General features: G+C 38.1%; 1 protein-coding gene and 1 non-coding gene across 3 annotated transcripts; one reads left to right on the top strand and one right to left on the bottom strand.

Moving 5' to 3' along the window:
• Nucleotides 1-22: 22 nt before the first annotated feature.
• On the bottom strand, nucleotides 23-4,391 carry LOC112189977 (activating signal cointegrator 1 complex subunit 1). Of its 2 annotated transcripts, none has more exons than XM_024329392.2 (14): nucleotides 4,255-4,391; nucleotides 3,995-4,067; nucleotides 3,712-3,856; nucleotides 3,264-3,484; nucleotides 2,795-2,832; nucleotides 2,619-2,698; nucleotides 2,367-2,434; nucleotides 1,616-1,871; nucleotides 1,223-1,335; nucleotides 1,075-1,140; nucleotides 826-916; nucleotides 616-683; nucleotides 488-525; nucleotides 23-306 (listed from the first exon to the last, which is right to left on the bottom strand). In XM_024329392.2, the coding sequence occupies exons 1-14, from the start codon at nucleotides 4,290-4,292 to the stop codon at nucleotides 129-131; spliced, it is 1,473 nt and encodes a 490-aa protein (XP_024185160.1). In that variant the 5' UTR covers nucleotides 4,293-4,391; the 3' UTR covers nucleotides 23-128. The 2 variants fall into 2 exon arrangements, with proteins under 2 accessions (XP_024185160.1, XP_024185161.1); XM_024329393.2 differs by having other exon boundaries at nucleotides 3,995-4,161; nucleotides 4,255-4,383.
• A 70-nt stretch (nucleotides 4,392-4,461) lies between these two features.
• On the top strand, nucleotides 4,462-4,534 carry TRNAE-CUC. The gene has a single exon. It is a non-coding gene; the product is annotated as a tRNA-Glu (tRNA).
• Nucleotides 4,535-25,472: the final 20,938 nt, after the last annotated feature.

Raw genomic sequence — 25,472 nt, 5'->3', positions numbered from 1 at the left:
GAAAATCTAGATACTCATTGTAGGCGCATAGTAAAACTGAATTTATTGCCATAACTTCTTTCCCCATCTTACATATTGTTTCTTACTCGACAGAAAATAGAGTGCATCTAGACATAAACAAAGCAGTCTTACTTGCATATTTCTGGAAAAGGTATAGAAGCACAACAATGATAATATCCCTTGTCATCGTACACAAACCTTTGTGAAAGATGAGCTTCACGGATAAGATACTCTCCCCATTCCTCGGATCCATACTGCTTATATATGCCACGGGCATCAAAGGTACTAAATTTTCTCTTTTGATTCCTGCATGTTGCCATTTCAATATCAGAGATAAATGTGGAAAGAGCAAACGCTTTCCTTTTTTTTTTTTTTTTCACATTTAATAAATCTTTCTGTTTGTGATTTGTCAGGCCCCCACACTTTGAGAAGCTAAGAAGAACCGAAGTAAAGGAACTTCAAAACGGTAAAGAGATGGCAGCAATACCTTTGTCCATGCCTTGCCTTCATCACCGTTGCATGGAGCTGCAATACAAAAAGTAAAGATAGGATCTTTCCACAGAGGTGAAAAAAAGATTATAAACACAGAAGATAGCTAAAGGTCATTTACACTACCTTTAATTTCTGATTTGCATCTTTCTCTAGAACAAGCCCTGCTTTAACAAATGCATCAATAATGACTTCTAAAAAAAGCTAAGGAAAATGAGAAGAGCTAACAAATTGATATAAACAACTTAAAATGAGAAACTAATATTCTTGTTTTGCTCTTATCAGGTACAGGAAAAGATGAACTGACATATAATGAATAATTACAAGCTAGGATACGACAGGCACGCATAAGTCGGCCCTCATTGCCAATTTCTTCAACGGGCGCATATAGAACACCAGCTTTGGCAAAAGAACCTCTCATACAATTCTGCAAGGATATGAAAGATTTAGTCGCTTTAGATAACCTCGACTCTTAAATAGATATAAGAGACAAATGAAAGCCAGCCAGAGGCTGAGCAAAATCATGAAGTCAATGCAGGGGAGAAGCTTAGTAAGTTGGTAGAGATCCTGAAGAAAGAGTCAGACCAGTCCCTTGAGTCTTATGGATAGAGCGCGATTATCTAAGGCTTCCATCACTTCCGAAGAGATGCTCTGTATGAAACATGAAACATTATATGTCAATAACCCCCACTGCAGCCCATGTTCTCTGATTCAGACATGCAGTTATGCTTACCTGCAAAACCTCAGTAGCTGCATGAACTCTGTCCTTGTTCCACAACTTCAACATGAGCACAGTTAGGTGAAATGTTTTCGGTTTAATAAAGATTGATTTCTCAATTCCCAAGTCTGTCAAGGCCACAAATTTCAATGAAATGCTGATTAACATTATGAGTAAAAGACAAAAAATAAACAAATTGACTAATGAGGTACAAATGATTCCCAGCAACAACATCACAGATATCTTCATAAAAACTCAATGAGCAATCGATGGGATAACACTTTATAGGGAAAAGTGGAAAACAACTATCATCAGTGACCCAATCACTAGCTTCATGGAAGGAAAACTGATACTGAATAACGTTATGCATAATGATTATATTCTCATCCATAAGGATTATTTCCATACCAGATAGGGTAGGAGACTTTGATGGTTCAGCTTTAAGTTCAACTGCAACATCAGATCCTTTCTTTAACTTTTGATCTTCATCTTCATTATTGGAATCATCTTCATTCGAACCACCGTCCAGATTCTCACCCTGGGAAGAATCAGTAATTCCTAGAATGGAGTTCTGAAAGTTGACAAGCTTATCAACTAATTCAGGATGTATTGCTAAGGGAAGTGAAATGAAGTGAGAGTAATCAAGACTTGGGCTTTTCACTGCCTGCATATTTAAGCAGAAGAAAAAATGTTAACGAGACGTTCAAAGAATATGTAATGATAAAAAGCAAACAGTGATGCATGACAATGCAAGGGTCGGTGATGAGTATGGTTATGGACGGCTTCAGATGATACAAATTAAGGTACCCGGGAGATTTAGGAAAATAAAGTTTCAGGTTGCTGTACTGTACTTTTAGTGACATTAAACCCAAATAAGCACTAATAAGAAAACTTTACATTGAGGTCGACTCCTGATCTGATGAAGTTTTCTAACCCACCGTCTCTCAAACTATCATAAGCACTTTTCTTTTGGATCTTAATATTAGAGGAAAAGAGAGTATTTAATCTCTGACCAAATATAGCTACGGCTTCAGACTTTGTATACTAAAAACTAGTCAATGAGAATAAGCTCTAAAGGAATAAAAACGACTTATAGAAATATAAAATGATAAGGACCCACTCCAGATCATCTTCAAAACCACATTTATAGGCAACTGACCTCATCAATTATAGCCTGCATCTTCTCTGAAGCTCTAGATACACTTTCACTTGAGAGGCCTTCAATAACTGCGACCAAAAACCACGTAAAATAGTTAACCATAAACATTGATCCTCATGTTCACATTTTAGAGAATGAAATTCAAATATATAATGTCCTGTCACAATAATGAAAGCGTTGGACACAGCCGGGACCTGAACTAAAAAAAAATTTATATCATCAAGTCATGGTTTTGTTAACTTTAAGACTTACTAATGGAATCCTTTTTGTTTGACAAAGGGATTTTAATCTTCACTCCTGTCTCATCTTCAATCATTTTCTGAGTAGATCCTCTGACATCCAAAACAAAAGAGAACACTAATTACAACATATGAGAAAGTACTCGGGAGATATGCTTTCGAAAAACATTTACATGCTGAACTCTGTACCCTTTTCCTCTGATAAAGCGATGCAAAGAAGCCCCAACCTGGATTTCAAAAAAGAAAGAGAACACAAAATAAACAGAATGTGTCACCAAAATAACTCAAAAGTGAAAAGGTAAGAAATTGAAAGGAACAGAATGGAGCATGTAATGAAAAGCATTATGGAAATTGCCTTTGAAGTTCAATGTGCAGTAAGCAATACCCCCAACCAGGTCTGTAAAGATCTAGAAAAATCCTACTGTAAGATAATAATACAAACTCATTTTGTATCTATGCAACAGTCACTCAGGCTCACTGGTTGCCAAGCTCTTCCAACCCACTCAGCCACCCCCGGAAAAATAAAGTAAAAAGGAATTGCAGTATGAAGTGGTGCAAGACAAAAAGATGTTGTAAATATCAGTTATACAGTGGTACTGAGCAGAAACTATATGACAAATTGGCCTGGCAAAGTAAATATTCGTCAATGAAATCATGCCTCAACTGAAATTGAATGCTTTTCGGTCAAAAGCACTGTTTCTCCTTCTAAACCTTTATCTTCTTCATTATCTTGCGATGCACTTGAACAAGTAGTGAGCTTAGTTGCTTCAGTAACTGCTGAAGCCATCTCTATGTCATCTTGAGCACTTGAAATCTTGGTAGACGAACAAGAGTGCACTTCTTCTTCCAGCTTATCCGTAACCTCCACTACTGAGCATTCTGCTAATCCACATGTAACAATCAGAAAGAAACCTGGGTGGGGTGGTAACCAATCATCATGCCTAATAACATGCTTCCATATAACTAGTGTTGTTTCATGAACTCAATCAATCGCAATCCAAAGTTAGAACAATCAGAATCAATATGCAAAGGCATTGGGGTCTACTAGCCTAGGCTGCTCGAGGATACGCAATTAGTGAAGAACTAAATACTAAAGCGTAACCAACCTTCATTGGAACTGACTTGTGTACTGAGTTTACTGACTGGTCTCCATACGAGATTGAGCTTGTTGTTATGGTCAACACCGCTTCGCTTATGTCTTCTACCATCCATGTTAACGCTGTAGCTCAAAACACGGTAATCACAGTGACCCTGTCGTACAAGTTTGAGTCAGAAATGACATAGATCAAGGAGAACCCAGAAAGCATCGTAATTGGGAACCACAACATGACATAGTTTGCAATGAATATGTGGCACAAAAAGGAGAAAGACACTGAAAAAGAAACTAACCAACAGAGGCAAGTGATGATTCAGAGGCTTCAAAGCAACATAGGTGCAAGTAAACTTCAGAACTCGGCCCACTCTGCAAATAGGGAACAAGGGTTCGTTTCTTTAGCGCTTAACGGTTTCTTCTAAAACAAAGTTGCAAGTAATTTTGTTGGTTTGTTCCAAAGAAACTGAATCGTAGAGGTGAAACGAGATTAGATAAATGGAGATTGGAAGTTGAAGTAAAGATGGAGCAGACGAAAGACACTGATTGGGGTGTGTACCTGAAATTGAAAAGGACCCTGCAACTGGAAGCTATCATTAGTTATATCACAAGAGCTATAAGGGTGAAGAGAGTAGGAGACCGACGAGGAGGAGGACGACGCGTCCTCCATCTCGTCACGCGTGGCTTTTGCACTTGCAAACACACTCTCAGTTCACAACTACTAGTTTTTCTATAATTTGTAATTGCATACTTCTCCCACCAACAATCCGTTGTAGTCTAGTTGGTCAGGATATTCGGCTCTCACCCGAAAGACCCGGGTTCAAGTCCCGGCAACGGAATTCTTTTATTCTTTTTATGTTTTCAACATGATAATTGGCAATTGCTAATTTTCGAAGGTACGAGTAGTAACCATGCTTCTAGATAAACTTGCTAGATTTCTTGAATGACAACCATTTACATGCAATAGCATCTGCAACAACCTAAACTCCTCATCCTTCTGTTTCTTTGAGGTCTCTTTTCTTGTCTTCGGTGCTTCAAACAAGTCTTTTTTTTTTTTTTTTGGGGTTGCTTCAAACTAGCTTGATGAACTTCAAGTGACTATTAAAGACTTGATACCATTACATATTCTATGCAAGTATGCATGAGGAAGAAGATTTCTTTTTGTCTCTTTTGATTAGGAACTGATTGTACCATGGTTTGTAAAAGCAACAAAAGCTGTTTAACTGAAAAGGGAGCAGCTACCTACTTTAATTATCCCCTTACCATTCAAATATATTCCAGACTTTACTCACAAGTGATCAAATGGTCTTGGTTGAAGGCAAGAATACACCCAGTACTCTAGTTAAACCCCTTCCATAGCATACACCTGCAAGCAAGAAACACTTGTGCTTAGCCAATTAACAACTATACAAACGTAATAAATATAATATCATCATCATTAGAACAGGGCAAAAAGAGCTAATTTTTTTGTATGTTGTAGATATGCTGGTGCATGCAAAAACAATATTGTCATTGTGCCTGTTTGAACCCAAAATTAAAAAAATTTCCCGACAAGGGGGACTCGAGGAAAACCGGGCCAATATCGGTGGCCCAAGCTATTTATTTCCTACAAGTTCGGAATATATTGTTTAGGGGCTAATTAAAGCCTACTTGAAGATCAAATAATCTTAAGACAAATCGTGATCTTATTGATTTACTGGTAATTATCAAGATATTTGATAATTAATGGTGGTTTACTTGGCTACGAAGACGGAGCATATTTGACAAAAGATTTTGCATTAAGGTTGGAGTCCTAGTCACGTGCATGTCATGGCTTTAATCAATTAAGGAAAGTTGATCATCCCTCGATTCTCCTTAGTTGCAAGATGCCAGCATACTCACATATTTGCATGCACGGTGGGTGAATTAATAGAGCCTTCATCCATAATTGCATGAATCTATTGAGGCTCAAAAAGGAACATAATATATATATATATATATATATATATATATATATATATATATATATATATGGAGGCTCATACATGGTTCAATTAAGGAGGGAATCAAGGTGGTCCAGCATCTATTTGCTACCAATGATATGCAAACAATCAAGGTTCCCATGCAATTAAGGTGGATGTAGAATAAGGAGTCCCCGCAAAGATATATATGCAATTAATGCATATCAGATAGTTTGTATCCAAGATGATTACATCCAAGACTCTACGAGGCAATTAATATTCTTGCCTATATTCCAGTTACGTACAGAGGCAAATCTGGTATCTGTTGAAGGAAAACCTAATTTGTGTTTAGCCCAAACTCTAGGTTACTTGACCTAGTGGTAATAGGATTTAATTAGAAGGATCTAGAATCCTAATCAATGTAGAATTACTTTCCTTGTATGATTGAGATTCTATGCATTGTAATCCTCTATATAAAGAGGCCCCTATTATCAATGGATATACACAGCAAATTCCTCTCAAATTCAGTTTCTCTACAACACGTTATCAGCACGAGCCCTAACCCTGAAACCCTAAATTCGTAGCCTTGAAATCCCAGAAACCTCAGCCGCCCAACTCGAAGATCTCAACTCCAGGAGTCCAGAACCGGCGGCCCCATCACCAGAACCGGCCGGAATCCACCTGAACCGGCCACCGGAAGTGACCAAACCGGCCCCCAAGAAGAATCCGTCGATCTTCTGCCTGATTTCGCATCCTTCCCGTCCACCGTTCACCGCCACCTTTTGTCAGAAGCTGCCACGCCACCCCAGGATCTTGGAACCGGTGAAACTTTTCAGGGAACCGGTCGGCAAGACCACGAACCACCCGGTAAATCCCCAGACGTTCCCTTGCCGGTCTGCATCTGCCAGATTCAACCCAGTCAACCTGCAGCGCGGCCCATCTGACCCAGCCCTGTTTTTCGGCCCAAAAACCAATCAGACCTAGAGGCCCAGAAGACAGAAGCAAGCCCAGCAGCCCAGAGGTTTGCCACGTCAGCAAGCCACGCAGGCATCTAGTCAGCAGCCACGTCAGCGTCGGACTGCTACGTCATCACTCGGTCAACCCTCCGGTCAACGACCGGTCAACGCCGGTCAACACTTTTCCGGCGACTTTTCCGGCCGACTTCCAGCCACTTTTCTGCAGTTTTCCGGTCACTTTTTCCGGTCAGCTACAGTACTTCCGGCGACGACTTTTCCGACCATCTTTTAAGGTAAATTTTTCTAAAAGTTCCCGTTTTTGTGAAGTTTTTCAATTTCTTCTTCTTTTCTCAGGGACTTCCAAAATCTCTTCTTCTACCCCCCTTTCTCTACATAGGGGAGACCAAAAGTCGAACTGTGGGGGTTCGTGCTCACTCCAAGCTTAGAGCTTGTAGAGTCCTCCAAACTTAGAGTTTGTTGAGAAGAAAACGATCGACCATATACATCGTCGTTTCGATCTAATCCAAAACCCCTCTTGGAATTCGATTTTCTTGGAAGCGACTTCGCTCAGAAAATCCCTAATTTCTTGGAAGCGACTACGCTCAGAAATTTAATAGTTTTTCGTGGTAGCCTTTTTCGCTCCGAAACTAACCCTAATCTTGTGTTGTTTTTTTCAGGATGAGTTACCTGAACAAGTTGAGCTTTGTCCCACTCGAGACAACTGGCGCAGGATACCATAGGTGGGTCCGAGATGTGCGCCAACATCTTAAGGCTGATGGAATTCTGGAAACCATCCAAGAGCCTGGTCAGAATGTACTCTCAATTGAGCAAGCTACTGCTTTTGAAGCAAAACAAGCTAAAGCCATAATTCTCATGACAAGGCACATGAATGACGCGCTCCAAAATGAATACCTCAATGAGGAAGACCCAAGAAAGCTATGGGTAGAACTTGAGCAGCGATTTGGCAACGTTCGTGACTCCCTGCTTCCTGATTTAGAAGTGCGATGGCATAGCCTCCGCTTTTGTGATTTCAAGTCTGTGCTTGATTATAACTCGGAAGCTCTTCGTATCAAGTCTCTGATGGAGTATTGTGGCCAAGCCATAACTGATACGATGTTGATCGAGAAGACTCTCTCTACCTTCCCCGTCTCTGCATTGATGATTTCAAAGAATTATCGGATTGATGTAAATGCAGGACGTATCACAAGGTTTCATGAGCTCATTGGCGCCATGAACGTAGCTGAAAAGCACGATAATATCCTTGTGAAGAACTATAATGCTAGACCTGTGGGAACTAAGCCTATTCCGGAGTCTAACTATAGTCGCGCCCCCAATGGAGGACGCAAGGAGCGAAACCCTAAGGATAGGGACATTTCTGGACGTTCTGGTCCATATATTCGCCCTAAAGAGGAAGGAAATCGCCAAGAGAGGCGAGCACGGAACCGTAGAGGTCAACGTGTGAAGAGAGAGAGAGGCGGAGCCTCCGACCATGGTGGTAACGCCACCAAAAGGATAGGTCGTTCAAATCGCGCCCCAATGGCGCCTCGATCAAGGGAGCCTGACCATGATGATGTTTGTTTTCGATGTGGATCAACTGAACATTGGGCTAAAACATGTACCGCACCCCAGAATGTTGCAAACGCATACAAGACGTATCGTGAAGCAAGGGAAGCAAATTACATGGCACAAGATGATCAAGATGGTGATCTAGATCTAAGGGTGGAAGACTACAAGGATCAAGACCCAGAAATTGGCGATTTTGATTAAGTCTTTTTATTTTCAAGAGATGTAGGCGATTGCCATATTCCTTTTTATTGGATTAGATTTTCTTTGATCATAGAAACAATGATGTATTTCGTTGGCTTATGAATAAAATTTCGAGTTCTTTTCATTATGACTCAATTTTGATTCTGAGCATATGACTTTGTGACTACGATGGCTAGACCATCCGTATTAATTTAAGGACATGGAATAGCCCAAGTTCCACTTGCCAAATGGCACCTTGATTACAGTTGTCACAGAAGCTCTCTACGCTCTTAGGGCAAATAGTACCCTATGAATAGCCAACGAATTCCATGCGAAAATGCATGAAGAGAACTGAAATGAGTTCCTTTGCATTACCTCTAATGATTGCGAACAAAGACGCATCTTAGAGACGTTTATGTGTCTCTCTAGTGGACTTTATGTCACTATTCGAGCTATTAAATCCAATACAGTTTTGAGAGAAGATCTCTTGGATTTAGACACATATTGGCTTTGTCACGACAGGATAGATCATCCTAGTCATGATATGATGATCCGTCTACAAAAGACTTCACATGGACATCATATCTTTTGAGCAAAATGAAGCAAGATGCCGCTATAAAAGGCGCCAACCATGGGCATAATGCCATGGTTGTTCCTCCTTGTGGCCATGACGCCATACATGCTAATTTCCATGGCTCCCACGCCATGATGGGAGATGTAGTCACATATTTTGCTTCTAATAGCGCTACAAACGCTTAGGCCTAACCAAACTCCTCATTGGTTGCTTCTAAGGCCTCTCGCTCGTTTTACAAAGCCCATTCCTTATGGAAATTAGGACTGAGACCGTCCTATGCAAAGGATATGACAATACTCATTATGTTCTTACATAGAATCCGTAGGGATTTTGTGGATTGATTCAACCAACTTGCGGACGCTTAAATATTTCATGATGTTGGTTGACACGCAAACACGCCGGTCACGTGTTGTGCCATTGTCCACCTATAAATGCTACTTATGCTACACTCCTAGCACATATCATGTGACAACGGGCTCACTCCCCGAATCATCATATTCAGTCAATTGGATTTGACTATGCTAGAGAGTTTACATCGAAAGACTTTCGATGGATATTGCAATGGGTTTGATGTTGGACATCACATTCCCATGTACACACCCAATTGGTCTCGCGGAAACGACTACGATGGTAGTCCGAACATTGGTAATGCGCACCAATCTTCTTACATCTGCTTGGGGTGATGCGATATCGCATGCAGCCATGCTAATTCGTCTACGACCTACCGCCACTCAATGTACCTATGCGTTACAGCTAGTGACTGGGTACACGTATTTTGTACTTACGCACATTTGAGTGAGCCATTTATGTGCTACTTGCACTGCCATAGCGCTCTATGATGGGTCCTTACAGACGAATGGGCAACTACGTTGGATTTGCGCTTCCAACAATCGTCCGCCACTTATATGCCCTTGCTAGGCGATCTCCTTACCGCTAGATTTGCGGATGTCACTTTGATGAGATAGTCTTCCCGTCGTTAGGGGAGATAAGAACACGAATGTTCAACAGGAACGACAGGAATTGTCGTGGTCTGTCCCCACTATGTCTCATCTTGATCCCTATTAAAGTGACGAGATCACACAAATATGCTGCAAACATGCCTGCAAGGAAGGACGTCCCTACGAGAGGACGTAAGCGCCACCCTACACGGAGGTAGGCATGGCGCCAATGCCAAAGAGAGTGGCACTCTGGCGTTACAGGCCATGGCCCCAGCTAGGATGCGTGGGAGGCCCGTGGGTTCGAAGGATACTTTGGCACATTCCAATCCTTTAATCATCATGACTCAAAATCCGTCTCATGAGTATCTTCCGGGTTATGGTTATCGTTGGGGGACGCCTCAACGTCAAACCCTATTCCTGAGAATATAGAGCTCTATGAAACTTACACTAGTGTACATGAGACGTGGGATAGAAACTACATCATAATTGATGATGTAGTTACGCATTTTGTTGCGCATGAATTTGCTGAGTCCGATGATATCAAACCACGCTCCGTTGATGAATGAATGCCAACGTAAAGAGTTTTTGGCCTAAATGGAAAGATGCGATCCAGGTTAAGATGGATTCTCTAACGAAGAGGAAGGTTTTCGAGTTAGAGATGCCAACACCTCCTAACATAAAACCTGTTGACTAATGGGTCTTCGTTAGAAAGCGTAGTGAGAAAAAGAGATGGTAATCTCGCCTTATGGCGCAAGGCTTCTCACAAAACGCCCTGGAATCGACTACGATGAGACATATTCTCTCGTAATGGATGTCATTGCACTCCACTACCCTGTCAGTTTGGTAGTTTCCGAATAACTGAACATGCAGCTTACAAATGTGGTCACTACGTATCTCCATAGGGATCTAGATACGGAATATACATGAAGGTTCATGGTGAACTTCATTTACCCAAATCAAGTGGCTCTAGACCATGGAGCGCGTTTACAATAAGGTTGAAACGCTCACTAAAGTGACTACTTGATTGGGAAGGGATATGCCCACGCGTTTCTATGACAAGTTTCAGATTCTATTGCGGTTCATGTTGGACATGATCTTCATTAGAAGCCCTTAAAGAGTTAAGGGAAACCGCTGAACACTTGAAATCCGAGTTTGAGATGAAGGATTTTGGGAGAACACGATTATGTCTCGTTTGGAACTTGAGCATCGTGTCGATAGATGCTTAGGCATTTTGACAATGTCAAGCCTTCAAGCACCCCCATGATCGTCCGTAGTCTTGATCCTGAAAATGATCCTCTTCGTCGAAAGGATGATGACGAAGATGTGCTAGAGGTAAAAGTGTCTTACTTAGTACAATAGGCGCATTATTGTACTTATCTCAATGCACAAGATCGGACATCTCGTATGTTGTGAACTTGTTAGCTAGATATAGCTCTGCGCCAACGCGACGCCATTGGATTGGTGTAACAGATATCTTTTGATACTTGAGATGTATGAATGATATGGGCTTGTTCTATCCCTATACAAAGAGATGATGGATTCGGACCCATCACACACCAGGAATGCCGCCAACGCTGGCCTGCGTTCTCTATCCCCATCCCAAAACGACATGTGTTTTGGAAGGTTTTGCTGATGTTGGGTATTTGTCTGACCCACACAATGGTCATTCCCAAACTGGTTAAGTGTTCACCATGGGAAAAGATCGTGATATCTTGGAGGTCTACAGAACAGACCGTAGTCGCTATATCTTCGAACAATGCAGAGATCATTGCTCTTCACGAAGTGGTACGTGAATGTATATGGATTGGATCCATAATTACGCATGTTCGAACAATTGTGGTTTGAAGTCTACCACAGATGAGCCTACGAGCATTTAGGATAATGCTACTTGTTTTGAACAAATGAGGCAAGGCTACAACACCAAGCATAATCAGCAACAACAGACACTCCTCGAGATCAAAGTGAACTAGGTTCGATCTGAGGACAATGTGGCAGACTTGTTTACTAAGTCATTGCCCAAATCCACGTTCGAGAAACATGTGGCAAGAATTGACTTGCCAAAATTATCTGAACTCCCATAATCGTAGTCATCAGGGGGAGGTGCAGACATCAGGGGGAGATGTCTACATGTTCGTCTCGAATCGTGAAGGGTGTGTTGTGCTCTTTTTCCCCTTCGACCGAGGTTATTTTTGTCCCACTGGGTTTTTGTTACTCGGCAAGGTTTTTAATGAGGCAACGAGAGAAGCACCGCGTTTGGGCAACACAAGGGGGAGTGTTGAAGGAAAACCTAATTTGTGTTTAGCCCAAACTCTAGGTTACTTGACCTAGTGGTAATAGGATTTAATTAGAAGGATCTAGAATCCTAATCAATGTAGAATTACTTTCCTTGTATGATTGAGATTCTATGCATTGTAATCCTCTATATAAAGAGGCCCCTATTATCAATGGATATACACAGCAAATTCCTCTCAAATTCAGTTTCTCTACAACAGTATCAAGATTACTAAGAGTTTTGATTTGATTCAAAGGCCAATAACTGTGGCCTAAAATATAGTATTTCATTCCTATTTGGAAGGAGAATCTATGAGTAGCCTATATATAGAGGCTAAAGACGATACAGAAAACACAACTCTTCAATCAATCAAACAGATTATCAAAGCCTCTCCGGAGCAAACCTACCTGCAACCTAGTTGCAAACCAACGAAGCAAGGGTAACGCCCTCGCAACCCAGTGAAGCTAAAGATACGATTTAGCAAACCCTATGCTTTCTCTCAACTTCCCAGTGATTACTCTGCTTAGTCTACAATACTAAGTATCGATTCGGTGAACGCAAGAGATCACAACCAAAGCCCTTACCCGTAAGGCAAGAAGTCATTTTCCGAAAGGCAGAGAAAAGAGCCTTGTGACGAGGTTGGTGCTCTCCTCGTCCACATCGTTTGATCAAGAAGTTAGGTCAAGAGACTCCCCGACGACTGCACCCCACAGTGCTGGCACGCTCGCGCACTCAAAAGAGACAGTTTGCACCAGACTGATTTTTGGAGCCAAACAGTGCCTTTTGATTTTCATCCATCTCATTAGGTTGCGAATTGCTACCTTTATCAAGGGTGCAAACTAGTATGAAATCTCCTACCCTTATTGAAAAATTGCACCTCTTTCCTTCAAGTATTTATCACTTACTCATGCATATAAAACATTGGGCTCTCCCTATATTTTTGTTATATATCAAAATCAGTCCTTATTTGTTAATTATGCTTGTAACTAATAAGTGTATAAGAGGACAAACTCATACTGTTAAAAGAGATGGAACAAAATGAACACATATAAGAGAGTAAAAATTCTTTTATGTACCGACGGAACAAGTGACTCAACACTTATTAGTTAATCTCAACCATTGATATTTATGGTCAACATTTTTTCTAATAACCAAAAACTGTATTTAATGTTACCCAACCGTTTAGTTGTGTTGGTGTAAGTGCATGTTGGTGCTCTTAATCCTCCCCCAATAAGAGATATCCAAAAATATTGCAAAATGATATCCCTTAAATATACAAGATCAATGTTTTTTTCCTTGGTCTCAACTGTGAGTCTGTGATGACCGAGATGAAATTTGTTTGATTCAATTCTGATGAGTATATTTTTGTTGGGTTTTATGTCATACTTGCTGGGCCTATTGAAACAAATAAAGAACAAAATTGGAAAATTTGGTCAAAAAAATTATTACTAGGTATACTTAGATAGTTGTTGGATCCATTTAAAAAGAAGCATGTAAAATTGCCACAAATTGTGTAGTTTTAACTTTTTGAGAGAATGTGGGTGTCAATCTATTAACAGAAAAATGTAGATAACATCACAAAGAATTAGCTCACCCAAAACTTGGGCTATGACAAGATTAAGCAATTTTTAAATGGGTGCGGCTATTGCCACCCTATCATTTACTTTGTTCACACTACTTACTCATTACACCCTACATTTTAATTTCAATTTTTAAATTTACTTATCTAACCCATTTTTCTTTCTAGAAATATCGTTATATGACATATCCAATTAAAAAAGATTTTTTTTTATAACGAAAATCTCTCATTTAATTTATACCAATAACAAAACTAAAATATATTAAAGTTTTCTACTAAAATCATAATCTGATTTACTTCCTTTTTTTTTTTTTTTTTCAGTATCAATGTTCATCTATTTCATTCCATATCAAAAGATTAGTAAATTAACAACTATGAGCAATGAAGAAAAGATTGATTTTTTTTTTCGTGTTTTATTTTTTTTACTTTCAGTGTTCATAAAGAATAGCAAAGATTTTGACGAAGTTAACACTAATGGTTTTATAAATTGAATAATGAATTAACTATGAGGTGAGAACAAAAGGACAAAAAAAATAATAAATTCAAATTTGGGTGGAGAAGAAGAAGATTAATGTTATCCAATGAAAAATTAAGTCTTTGTATTTAATTAATTGGTTATGTATTTAGTTTTATTTACAAATTTAGATTTAAAAAATTAGTGTACTTATTAGTCATTTTGCACTTGGGTAATATAGTCTTTCAATAATTCAAATATTTGTAGGGTGAACTAAGAAAATGGTAGTGTGGCAATAGCCGCACCCTTCTTAAATAACCCTAAAACCACCTAAAATGCAACATCACCACGAGAACAAGTCCAAAGTAACCAGTAACCAAACACTACTAGGGAGGCATCACAGCTCAAAAACTAACCCTAATTTATTCATGAAACCCTAGGATCACCACACACAGAGGGGGCGTCCTTACCACAAACATAGTAGACCCAAATGCACATTGGCCCCATTCCAACCAGACAATAGATCCACATGCCCATAACCAACAGTAACCTTAGAAGCACCTATACACAAGAAATTGGCCCTTAACCCAAGACCTGAAAGAGGATCCAAACCCATATCTGGCCTGAGACCCATGACTCAGAGCACCACAGCACCCACGTTCCAGATTTCAGCCCCAGCAACCAAAAGCGTCGGCAAGAGAAATAGACCTAAAAACAAACCCTAAGAAGCCCAGTGAAGTACCCACATGGTCCACACCCTTTCTCCACATGTTATCTTCGCAGGCAACAAATAAACTAGCAACATCAAGGTTGTCAATTCCAGGACAGCCAAAAGCAGTAGCTGTGTTGAACTCTACCATAACTGCATTGATCCCACTAGCACTACCCTTATTTTTGATCAACCATCAAGGAGTCACAATAGCGAAAAATCTAGCGCCAAGCTGATTACCGCAGTTATCAAACCAGGTAACCATGCCCACCTCCACTAATATTCATCCTGGAAGCAGTATATTCAAAGTCTTTTGCTGACGACATTTGATCTCATGACTGTTTGCATTCCCTGAAATTTTCCACAAAACCATGAGTCCTTGCAGTATTAAAATTAAAATAATAAGAGAGAATTCTAGTCTGCATACTATGATGAAACACATACATAGCACTAGGTAGTCCAAGTTTCATAGCAATGTAACACATGCATAGAATTTCCTAATATTAGTTGCATATATGATTTCTATGCACAGGCTGATTATCTATTTTAAAGCTCAACAAAACTATTTTCACTTTAGTGTTTATTGCTTGGCTATACCATATCTTCACCCTAATCTCCTTCAGTTATAGTATCTCACTCTGCATCATGTTAATGTTCAAATTTTGTGTCGTCTCTAGTGGTATTATAGTTTAGTGTCTGGAAAATTTGAGCTAAAATATGTAGCTGCTGCTACATATGTATAGAAAAAAAGAAAGCAAGAAGAGGAAGCATCAAAGTTCTTTAAAGCTAGTTATAAAATATAAACTTAGATGGAAAGATTAACATAAAGAGCAATTCTCTAGTTAGAGCTTAAAACATACTTGGGACTGGGTAAATAGAATGTCAGACCAGTTGGAGCCTTGGGATTCCTATCTGGTTTCTTCCAGAAACTGACACATAACGATGCATTCCCTTACATAATTTTGCAAATGTTAAAAACAAAATTTAGATAAAGTATAGCTCAAGATAAGCATATATATGAAATAACAACAATCACACGACTATTTAACTGGTCTAAAAAATTATTATTGAAAGCAGGTTATATTTTGTGGGAGATGGCTGACCAAGATAGGATCACACAGCTTCTTGATGACCTTCTCCACCATATTCTATCGCTCCTCCCTAAGAACAAAGTGGCAGCAACAACGGTTCTTTCTCATGAGTGGAACAAGATATCGCATTTGCTCTTCTCGCTGGAAATAGACATAAGCTTAACCAATGATGAAGAGAGTGTAGCCTGATAGGAGCATTCCAATGCGGCGTTTTAATAGTTAATTCCTCATATTTTGCTTAGTTATTTCCTTAAATAATTAATTTTTAACTTAGTTTCTATTTTCAAGTACATTGGAGTAAATGAAGAAGAAATGAGCTTAAAAGCTCGTGAGAAGCAAACGAAACGTTGAAAATGACAAAGGCAAGGCACAAGGGATGCATAAATGAGTTGAAATGAAGAAATGAATTATTCCTGGTCCAACCAGGAATTCCTGGTCTAACTAGGAATCTCAGTCAAAGTAGGAATCCTGGGTCAACTAGGAAACAAATTCGGAGAAATGAAGAAAAATGGCAAAAAATGCAAAATCCTTGTTGGACAAGAAAACTTACTCTTGCCAGGAAAAGAAATCCTAATGACACAAGAAGTCCCAGTTGAACCAGGAAAGCAAACGAATATCCCGAAAGGTTCAAAAACATTTCATATGAAAAGTCTTTGTTTGACTAGGAATCCCGAGGACATAAGGAGTTCTGATGGGGCTAGGAAACCTAAGAGCACTAGGAGCAAAGACAAATGAAATGCCAAAACAAGAAATCTGCCTGTGCAAGTCAGTCAACTTCGACACAGCATTGAGAGTAGCTTAAGATGAGCTAGATAATAATCCTTACATTTCTGGAAAGCCTCAAATGTCTAGTTTCCAGATCTTTTTATGACTTATCAATTTCATTTTTATAAAAGAAGTTATGGCCGATTTAGTACAAGAATGTCAAGCTGCGCATGAATCAGACTTTTGATGGGAATCTCAGGTTTTAAGGCCCAAATCACATCGGAAAGTTCATGGACTAATTTATGCTTCATATTTCAGATAATCTTGTACATGTGACGTCCTAGAGGCTTCCAGAAAGGTTTGACATCATCCTTTGAGAGTTTTAAGGGATTATAACATGTAGAAAGGATATAATCAAGTCTAGATATGTTGCTTGTTGCTCACACCCCTATTTGGTCGAATTTTAGGAGTTTAAATCATAAATTATCTTTATAAATTCAGCAATATTATCTCCTTTAAAGACTCATGGTGCAAATCTACTTAATTTTGGAGGCTCACCAGGCCAATAACCTCAACATACAACCGTTTTTACACAACGAAAAAAAAAATGTTGTGTGATGATAGAAAGTCAATCATACAACACGATTAAGAACCTTACGTTGTATAAGACCATAAAAATTTTGAAGTTTTTATGTAGAAGGTGATTGCACAACACTGATAAGAATATTTTGTTGTGTGAATGATAAAAAAAAAAGAGTGGCAAATTTCCCTCCTACCTTCACTCAAATTCGGCTCCAAATTCTACCTCACATACACTGATTTTTACTACATAGTACAACAGTTTACTTGTTTCTGTTGTATGAGTGTAACTAGTAAAATGTCATATAACAGTGTTTAGATTTGTGTTGTCCAAGTGAGGGAAATGTAGGAGGCAAGATTTAGATGTGCCCAAAAATGATGAAATTTTGCTTGAAATGTTGGTTACTTGTGTGATGATTTTAGGTTCTTACAAGGTAATGATATATTTATGTCATCTAAATGAGTAAGGATAAGCATCTACGCCAAAACTGATACTGTGATAGTACATAGGCGGGAGTTTTCCCTCTCAGACTCTCAACTCAAATTTTATATGCAGATAATCCAACAACAAAATTTGATTTATCTATCGTATGTATCATGAGTAAAAAAAAAATTCTATATGTGTCCGTGAAGAAAGAAAAAAGCGCCCCCAATTCATTTTTCATCTTCGACACTTCGTCAAAATACAACAAAACTTCTTCTCATCCCTTATGTCTCGCTTTCGCCTTCTCTTCATTCTCTTCTCTCCCAGAAATTCCAACTACCCTTCAGCACCGCGCTTGGGGAATTTCTCTCTCTCCAATCCTAATTGTCCCTAATTTCACTTCTCTATCTGCAAATCAACCCTAAATCTTCCATCTCTAACCCCTTAATGGCTCTGACACCTTCTTCCACCAAACCCAAGCACAGCCACCAAACCCTAACCAAAACCCCACAACCCAGCCATTGACTCTAGTTCTTGAAAGATTACCCATCACCAAATCCCAAGTCAACCCTAAAATAATCCCGTCGGAGCACCCGGTCAATGTCTTCGCTCGAATCCAAGACTACCTAGAGCTAAAGAAGAAGGCCTCCATGTTCCTCTTGCCCCCAATCGATACCTCTAGAAAGAACCCCCTTACGGCTCATCGATTACTCAGTACGTTTCTCTTTCTTGTAATTGATTAATTTGATTGATTAATTTGGTTGTTTTTTTTTTTTTTTACAGTGGATGATACTAATAAGGAGATAGAGGAGGTTCAGAGGCAGAGGAAGTCCCCGATCTGGTGTGTCAGACTGTCAGCTCGACAACTTCCAGGGCATGGTCGATACCTTCACCACCTTTCGATGGAAGCGCAATCAGGTTGATATTTGTCCAATCTTTCACAAATTATGAGCTCTAAAACCCTAATTTGTCATTGGGTTTGATTGAATTGTATTTGTTTGCTTTGTTTACTGTTAAATGGGTTGGTCTGTTTGCTGTATACCACTTCTCTATACCATTTTTGAGTTTACTGTCAACTGGGTTGGTCTGTTTGCTTTGTTTTTATCAAGGAAATATAACAATGGAACTTTAGCTTTGCTGCCATTACTTGATTTTTGGTTCAAAATCGAATGCTGAGGCTCCTTGTAACAATCAGCAGATTAGTGACGCTGTGATATATTTCTGCTGCTTGTAATTTCAAGAAAACAAGAGTACTTATATATTTTGGCAATTTCAGGGGGTTATTGTAATTATACTATTTGACTCTAAATAAGCTATACCATTTAATTGGAAGTTCATTAGTGGAGGGGTTTAGGAGAACTCTTTAGGGAGAACATGTGATTAGTTTAAGTTTGTTGAACACAAATGAGATTGCTGTTTGTTTTTCGTTTGTACAGGCCCTGTAAGTTCCCTATGATCGGGATAGGATTGTGACCAATCCTTTATGACCCCGAGGACTTGGTTTTCCCTGTGTTTTTTTTAGAAATGATTTAATGACAAAATTCATAGATTTCAATGCCATCTTTGTTGGTGTCTATTGACACTTCTATGCTGCAAGCATTTTCTTTGAATTAACCAGTTTGGTGTGCTTCAACTTGATGTGAGTTTTACGTTTTGCTATGCCACTTGAAACTTTATATATTCTTTTTGGTTAAAGTTGAGGATACAAATGTGTTATTACTGATTTGAAGGTTATATACAGTTTGATTTGAGTAGTTCACCTTTTTATATCTTTTTGTAGCTTGAGCGGAGGCAGAAGTATGCGGCTTGGAAAACAGCAGATATAAGGAAAGCTGTGAAAGAAGGAAGGAAACCTCAGGCTGGCCCCCCTCCTAGTGATGATGATCTTTCAGTTCCCTCGAGTACAACTAGTGGTTCATATGTATGGTTCTAAACTTCACACTAGTTTTCTTTGAGCCTTTTGGACGATTTGGGCTTCTCCTTCTCCTTCTAGTTTTTTTCCTAACTTATTTGGTTTGAAGTGATAATCAACTTTTCATTATCGAGAGAACAAACTGATAAAGTTCCACCGTTTATCTTCAGTGCATAACTCTTATTTAGTTCTGGTATGCTCACATAGGAAAGAATACAACTTGAGACATCAAGCTGTATCGGCAAGATGAGGTTAATCCAATTACAGGTAATCGTTTTCACTTATCAGAATTATGTTCATGTTTGTGTATACTTTTTATATTGATCGTTCATCACTGTATTTGTGCCTGAAACACCCTCATTTATAACTTCTAGGTAGAAGAAGTTAAATCTTACATGAATTTGAGGACTTTTTAGGTCTGTAATACCTATTAATGATTTTGATGTTTTCCAATACTATGTTTAGTTGGTTATTGAATTTAACCTGATTTACGTGGTGTGTCACCTTGAGCTAGATTATGATGTTCTAACTTGGTTTTTTCAATGCAGCTTGTTTACCAACTTTGGCCACAATACCAATCTAGATAGGTCTATACCAAACTCTTTCGAATGTGGCAAATGAGGTAACTAACAAGTCTCATATCAAATTCTCTACTCAATATTGGTGATATACCTATGCTTAATTTGCTTGCCTTTGAATTTTATGAGTGAAGCCACATAATAAATTCTTCAAAAATGCTCTGAAGCTTTTACTTTTCTTTTTAGTTACCTACTAGTTCTTGTCTATGTATGCGACTCTGGTTATCAGTAATAGTACTGGTAAAACATGCTGCCAGATTAAGGAAGCAGAGTTCTTGAAGGGGTTGAACATGTTAACCTCATTGAGGCATGAAAATTTAGTGAAATTGAGAGGATTTTGTTGCTCAAGTGGTCGTGGAGAATGCTTTCTCATTTATGAATTTATTCCAAATGGAAGTTTGCTGCGATATCTTGACGTCAAGGAGGGCGACAGCAATGTTCTTGAATGGTCAATAACTAGAGTTTCTATTCCAAAGCTCAGATGCTAATGTTTGAGTTAGCTCACTAAAAGTACTCTTATATATTTTGCAGATAGCATTGGAGGGCAGAACTTCAAGTTGCAATTAGTTAAAGGTTGTCACTTTTGGTAGTCAAAAATACAAGACAGCTAAGATGCTAAAGAATTTGTTCAAGAATTTGTCCAAACATCAATGTAGATTTTATAAGAGGCCCATTTTAGAACAGCTTGTATTTGTATCAGCTTTTGTTGTCCCAAGTAAATGGGCATCCATTTGAATTCTTTTCTTCTTTCAATGTTGGCTTGGATGATTGGGAAATCCTCCCTTTTAAAGTTTGAATGCTTTTCTTCAAATAGTATGAGTTGGAGTACTCATTTCATAGATTCTAGTGTCTTTACTTTACAATTAGTCATTGTTCATTAGGTAAAATGGAGCATTATTATCAATGTACAAAATCCAGAAAAGACGATGATCACACAACAGAATTTCTAATGTTAATAATGTTGTCTTAAGTAACAATTTGGATGTTCACACAATGAATCCTTATTTAACATGCAACGGTTCTAACAAACATACGTTGTCTGATTTACAATCAAACAACTATAATAACTAGAATACGTTATCTAAAACTAACACACAACAATAAAATTTCCAAAAGTGAAGTGTGAGGATAACTCATACAACAGAGAAAATAAAATGCTGTTGTCTGATTCGCCTTTCATACAATGGCTCGAAAACAACTTTCGTTGTGTGAATGATGCCAATGACATGTGCAGCATGACTGCGCGGCAACTATAGCTGTCATCTGCTGAGAGAAGGCACAACAGTTTTAACCAAATAAGTGTTGACTGTTTGTGATTCACACAACGGGTTTCCACCGTTGTGCAATTTTTCATCACACAACGCTCTGATACACAACGGAGATCGTCCAAATCACACAACGAATTTGGTCCGTTGTCTGTTCGCTTTTTTGGCCTAGTGGCTTCTCATTGGTTGGACGAAGCAAAAAAGTTGACATGGATTTATTTGATTGGTTGGAGCTATGTGGATCAATCAAAAAATTCCTAGAAATTAAAAGAAGGATCCAGAAGCCCTATTCTTCATTCTTTTCAAATGCTAGAAAAACTCTCTCCATTCTCTAGTTCTTAGTTCTGCGTCTTCAAGTCAAAGAGGAGGAGGAGAAGGAGTCGTGAGCATCATCTTGCCTAGCCATAATCCACCCTTGTGCCGTAGCCTTGAGAAGACTTGCTTTCAAGATCTTCAACGTCCAACGTCTCAAGTGTTCATCATTCATCCTTCATGGTGTAATTTTACATTTTTCCTTATGAACTTCTTTAAGTTTTCTTGGTTTGATTTCGTGAACTATGTAATTAGTTAATATATAACATTAAGGGCAAAGTTTAAAGCCCGTCTTTATGCTTGAATGAAATTTTCGATTCCTATATGTTGGTTTCCATGTTGCTTTTGTGAGTTTACTTAATTGGTTTTGCTTTATTGAAATCTGTTATATGTTGATCTTAATTGGTTCGAAACTTTTAGGATTCGCATGTAATTGGAGCTAGATTTAGCTTAACAATTCACGCAATAGTTTTGTAACCCTAAATCATAAGTAATAAAGGCTTTGGACAAAAGTTGAAATCAATTGAGGAGGATTGCAAATAGATGAACTTTTTCATACTAGGTTGTGCACTTAAGTTGACATCATTTCTCTGTTCTTTGTGCATTGAACATGTTCTTGAGTAGCTAAATTTTGAGACTATGGTTGCATGTTTGATAGGATTAATTTAGGTGCTTTCACTTAGATTAATTACTCAAGGAAAGTAAAAAATGAAAAATTGTTTGCTTATTAACATTTCACATAGTCAACTTCTTTCTCATGACATAGAAAATCAACTATAGGAATTGTAATTGGAATTCTTGCATATGGATGTCGTTTTGATTTTTGTTCCTTGCGTTCCATCCTTGTATATATGTTTTTATGTTTTCTTTATCTTGTTTCTTTTAATTTTCGATTTTAATCTTAAATCCCCCAATTTCGATCTTATGTATTTTTGTTTATTTTTGTACATAATACTTCATATCTTACATTTATTCTGTTTATGTACAGATGTACCCTCAATCCCCAGCTTGAACAATCCCTATTTATCCTATATTGACGATGATATTTTGCAGGGTTAAATTGCGTGGCAAGACATATCATATCACATCCCAGCTCATGACAATGTGAATAACATTTTTACTCTGCTAAGAGGGCTGACTCACGTCCAGCGCCTAACACTATATGACCACACCCTTGGGGCATGAAACTAACAAAATTTAATCTCTGTTTGGTATCTTTTTTAAGCTTATACATTATTACTGTTACTGATCTTAATTAATCTATCAAGGTGGCTGGATATCTATTTAACAACTATGGTAATGGGGAAAGTCTAGATGAACTAGAACTTTGGCCCTATTTAGAGAAGCAGTACCCATTTTTCCTTTGCTGAACAACATTACCGTATGCATCTCACACATGATTGGCTGGAAAGTTCTACCGTATCTACTGGACAGAACTCCAGTAGTGGAGGTCCTTGCAATAGAAATGGTGAGTAAAAAAAACTGTACGTTCAGATATATTTGGTGGATTTGAATTTTATTTATAAAATTCGATTATTTTTCAAGTGATAAGGGACACGTTGTTGAGGGTGACAGGTATGCTTGGGATCCACCAATCCAGAGGCCTGGATGTTTGACTCACATCATTCAAGAAGTGCAGCTTAGGGGGTTTCATGGGAACGATGAGTTATTGGCAGTGGTTGAGTACTTTCAGTAGATTTTAGCTACAATCAAGGAGTTTGACATCATCATCACCTGAAGATGAAGGGCCAGTGACTAGGCTGTAACTCAACATTCAGTTTCTCATACATGTTCTATTCTGTTATGTGGAAACCTATCAACATATTGCTGGTTATTCTAAGTAGGTTAAGTTTGTTTGTTTGGGATGTCATACTTGAGTATTCTTGCTCGTTTGTTTAACGACATTTTGGAAAAATTGATGGTTTTAAGTTGATATGCTTGGTGAAATTCACCCATATTGTGTTTATGATTCAGACCTTACCAAAATGAGTTAAACCCTAGTGGGTTAAAACTGAGTGTATGCTCCTGCTTTTGGTTAAGTTTGGAAAGATGGTCTATAGTGCTGATTGAACTTAGGGGAAATTTACCAACTTAGAACTTTTGAATCTTGTGCATCCCAATAGCCTAATTTGAAGTTTTATGCTACTAGTGCTTCCCTTTCTGAGATGTTTATATTCCATTCCCTATTCCCTTCTATTTTATAATGTAATCATAATCCTAACAGTTTAGATCAGGCAAATAACAGGTTCTAAGGAAAGAGCTGGTTATGATCTTGGTAGAAACAAAACAACATACCTGGTCTAGATCCGTCTATGACTGAAACCAACGGGTAGCCAACGTGCTGCATAATCAAACCCTACAAATCCAATCCAAATTAATCCCATAATACTTGAATTAGTCGATTATTCAAAATTATTAACAAATCGCAGAAGCCCTTTACCTTGAAATCAATCATCGATGGCTTTTGACGACATCATTTGGGTGTTTATTTGTTGGTTTTTTCAGATCACCTTCAGAAAAATTTAGAATCCCCTTAACCTTCAAATCAATTATCGATGGCTTCCGATGACCTCCTTTGGGTGCTTGTTTGTTGGCATTTTCAGATGACCTTTAGAAGAAATAAGAATTCAGAGAGAGAGAGAGTTTCTTTTGTTTTGGTTTTTTTTTTTAGGTCGTAGCTTTTTTGGAATTGGCACGATCATACGAGGACGAAGCCTTCTAGTGCTAGGGCATCTCCAACAAAATACTCATTTAAAAAAAAATTCAAAATTTAGCTAGTTTAAGGATAAATTTGATCTCCAACAGAATAGCTAAAGAAAAGTTAAATTTAAGTTTAGCTAAAAATTATAGCTATATTTACCTAGAGAGGAGAGATGATTTAACTTCACGTTAAATCCTCAACGTTCCAATTCTTCAGTTCCCGCCTTTTAATTTTCAGTTCCAAACATTCCATCCTTGGTTTTGAGAAAAAAAAAATTATGATCATTAGTTCCTTGAAGACTGTAAGTTCTTCCTTCAATCCTTTAATCTCGTCCTCTTTCTCCATCAAATTTGATCAGATTCTTTTGGATGCCAATAATCTAATTGTATCACTGGATTCGCATTGGGGATACTCTTTTTCTCCATCAAAAGTTACAATCACGAATTTTGTATGGATAATTTTGGATGCGTGCTACAATAACATGCTTCAATTGTGTATTGCGTTTGTTATTATATTGGTTTCAATTGTTTGAATTCTTATTGTTTCAGTACTCTATTACTATTCCGATAGTTCTCGTTTGGTGTCTATCCTTTTCAGTTATTGTTTAAAAAAAAAAAAATTTAAATCAACTCCCTAAATAACTATCCTTGCTGGAGGATAACTCTCAAATTGGATAGTTATATTTCATTTTTAGCTATGTTTAGCTATGAGTAGCTACCATTATTGGAAATGCTCTAATGTATGTACTTTGGACTCTAGAGATACTGCGTACTTGCACTTGGACATGGCTTTATTATTATTAGTATAGTATATTCTTTAAATTAATAATTTAATTACCTTATTTTGTTTAACCAAATATATATATATATATATATATATATATATATATTTACATTTCAAAATGTGGCTCAATGGTTGTATGGGAGGGTAATCTAAGACTCATTTCTCTAAGGATATTGTTATCAAAATCGTATCCTTTAGGGTGAGTTTGAATGAGAAAATTATGAAATCGTAGGAATTTATAAATGATGGAGTCTTTAAC

This window comes from Rosa chinensis, chromosome 2 (genome assembly GCF_002994745.2).
Source record: "Rosa chinensis cultivar Old Blush chromosome 2, RchiOBHm-V2, whole genome shotgun sequence".
NCBI lineage: Eukaryota > Viridiplantae > Streptophyta > Magnoliopsida > Rosales > Rosaceae > Rosa > Rosa chinensis.
This window is presented reverse-complemented; position numbering and strand designations above follow the sequence as displayed.

Coding starts and splice junctions, on each gene's coding strand:
- LOC112189977 (XM_024329392.2), bottom strand. CDS start 4,292: ATGATAGCTTCCAGTTGCAGGGTCCTTTTCAATTTCAG. Junction 2,699..2,794: donor CGCTTTATCAGAGGAAAAGG/GTACAGAGTTCA, acceptor TTTGGATGTCAG/AGGATCTACTCAGAAAATGA. Junction 526..615: donor ATGCAAATCAGAAATTAAAG/GTAGTGTAAATG, acceptor TTTGTATTGCAG/CTCCATGCAACGGTGATGAA.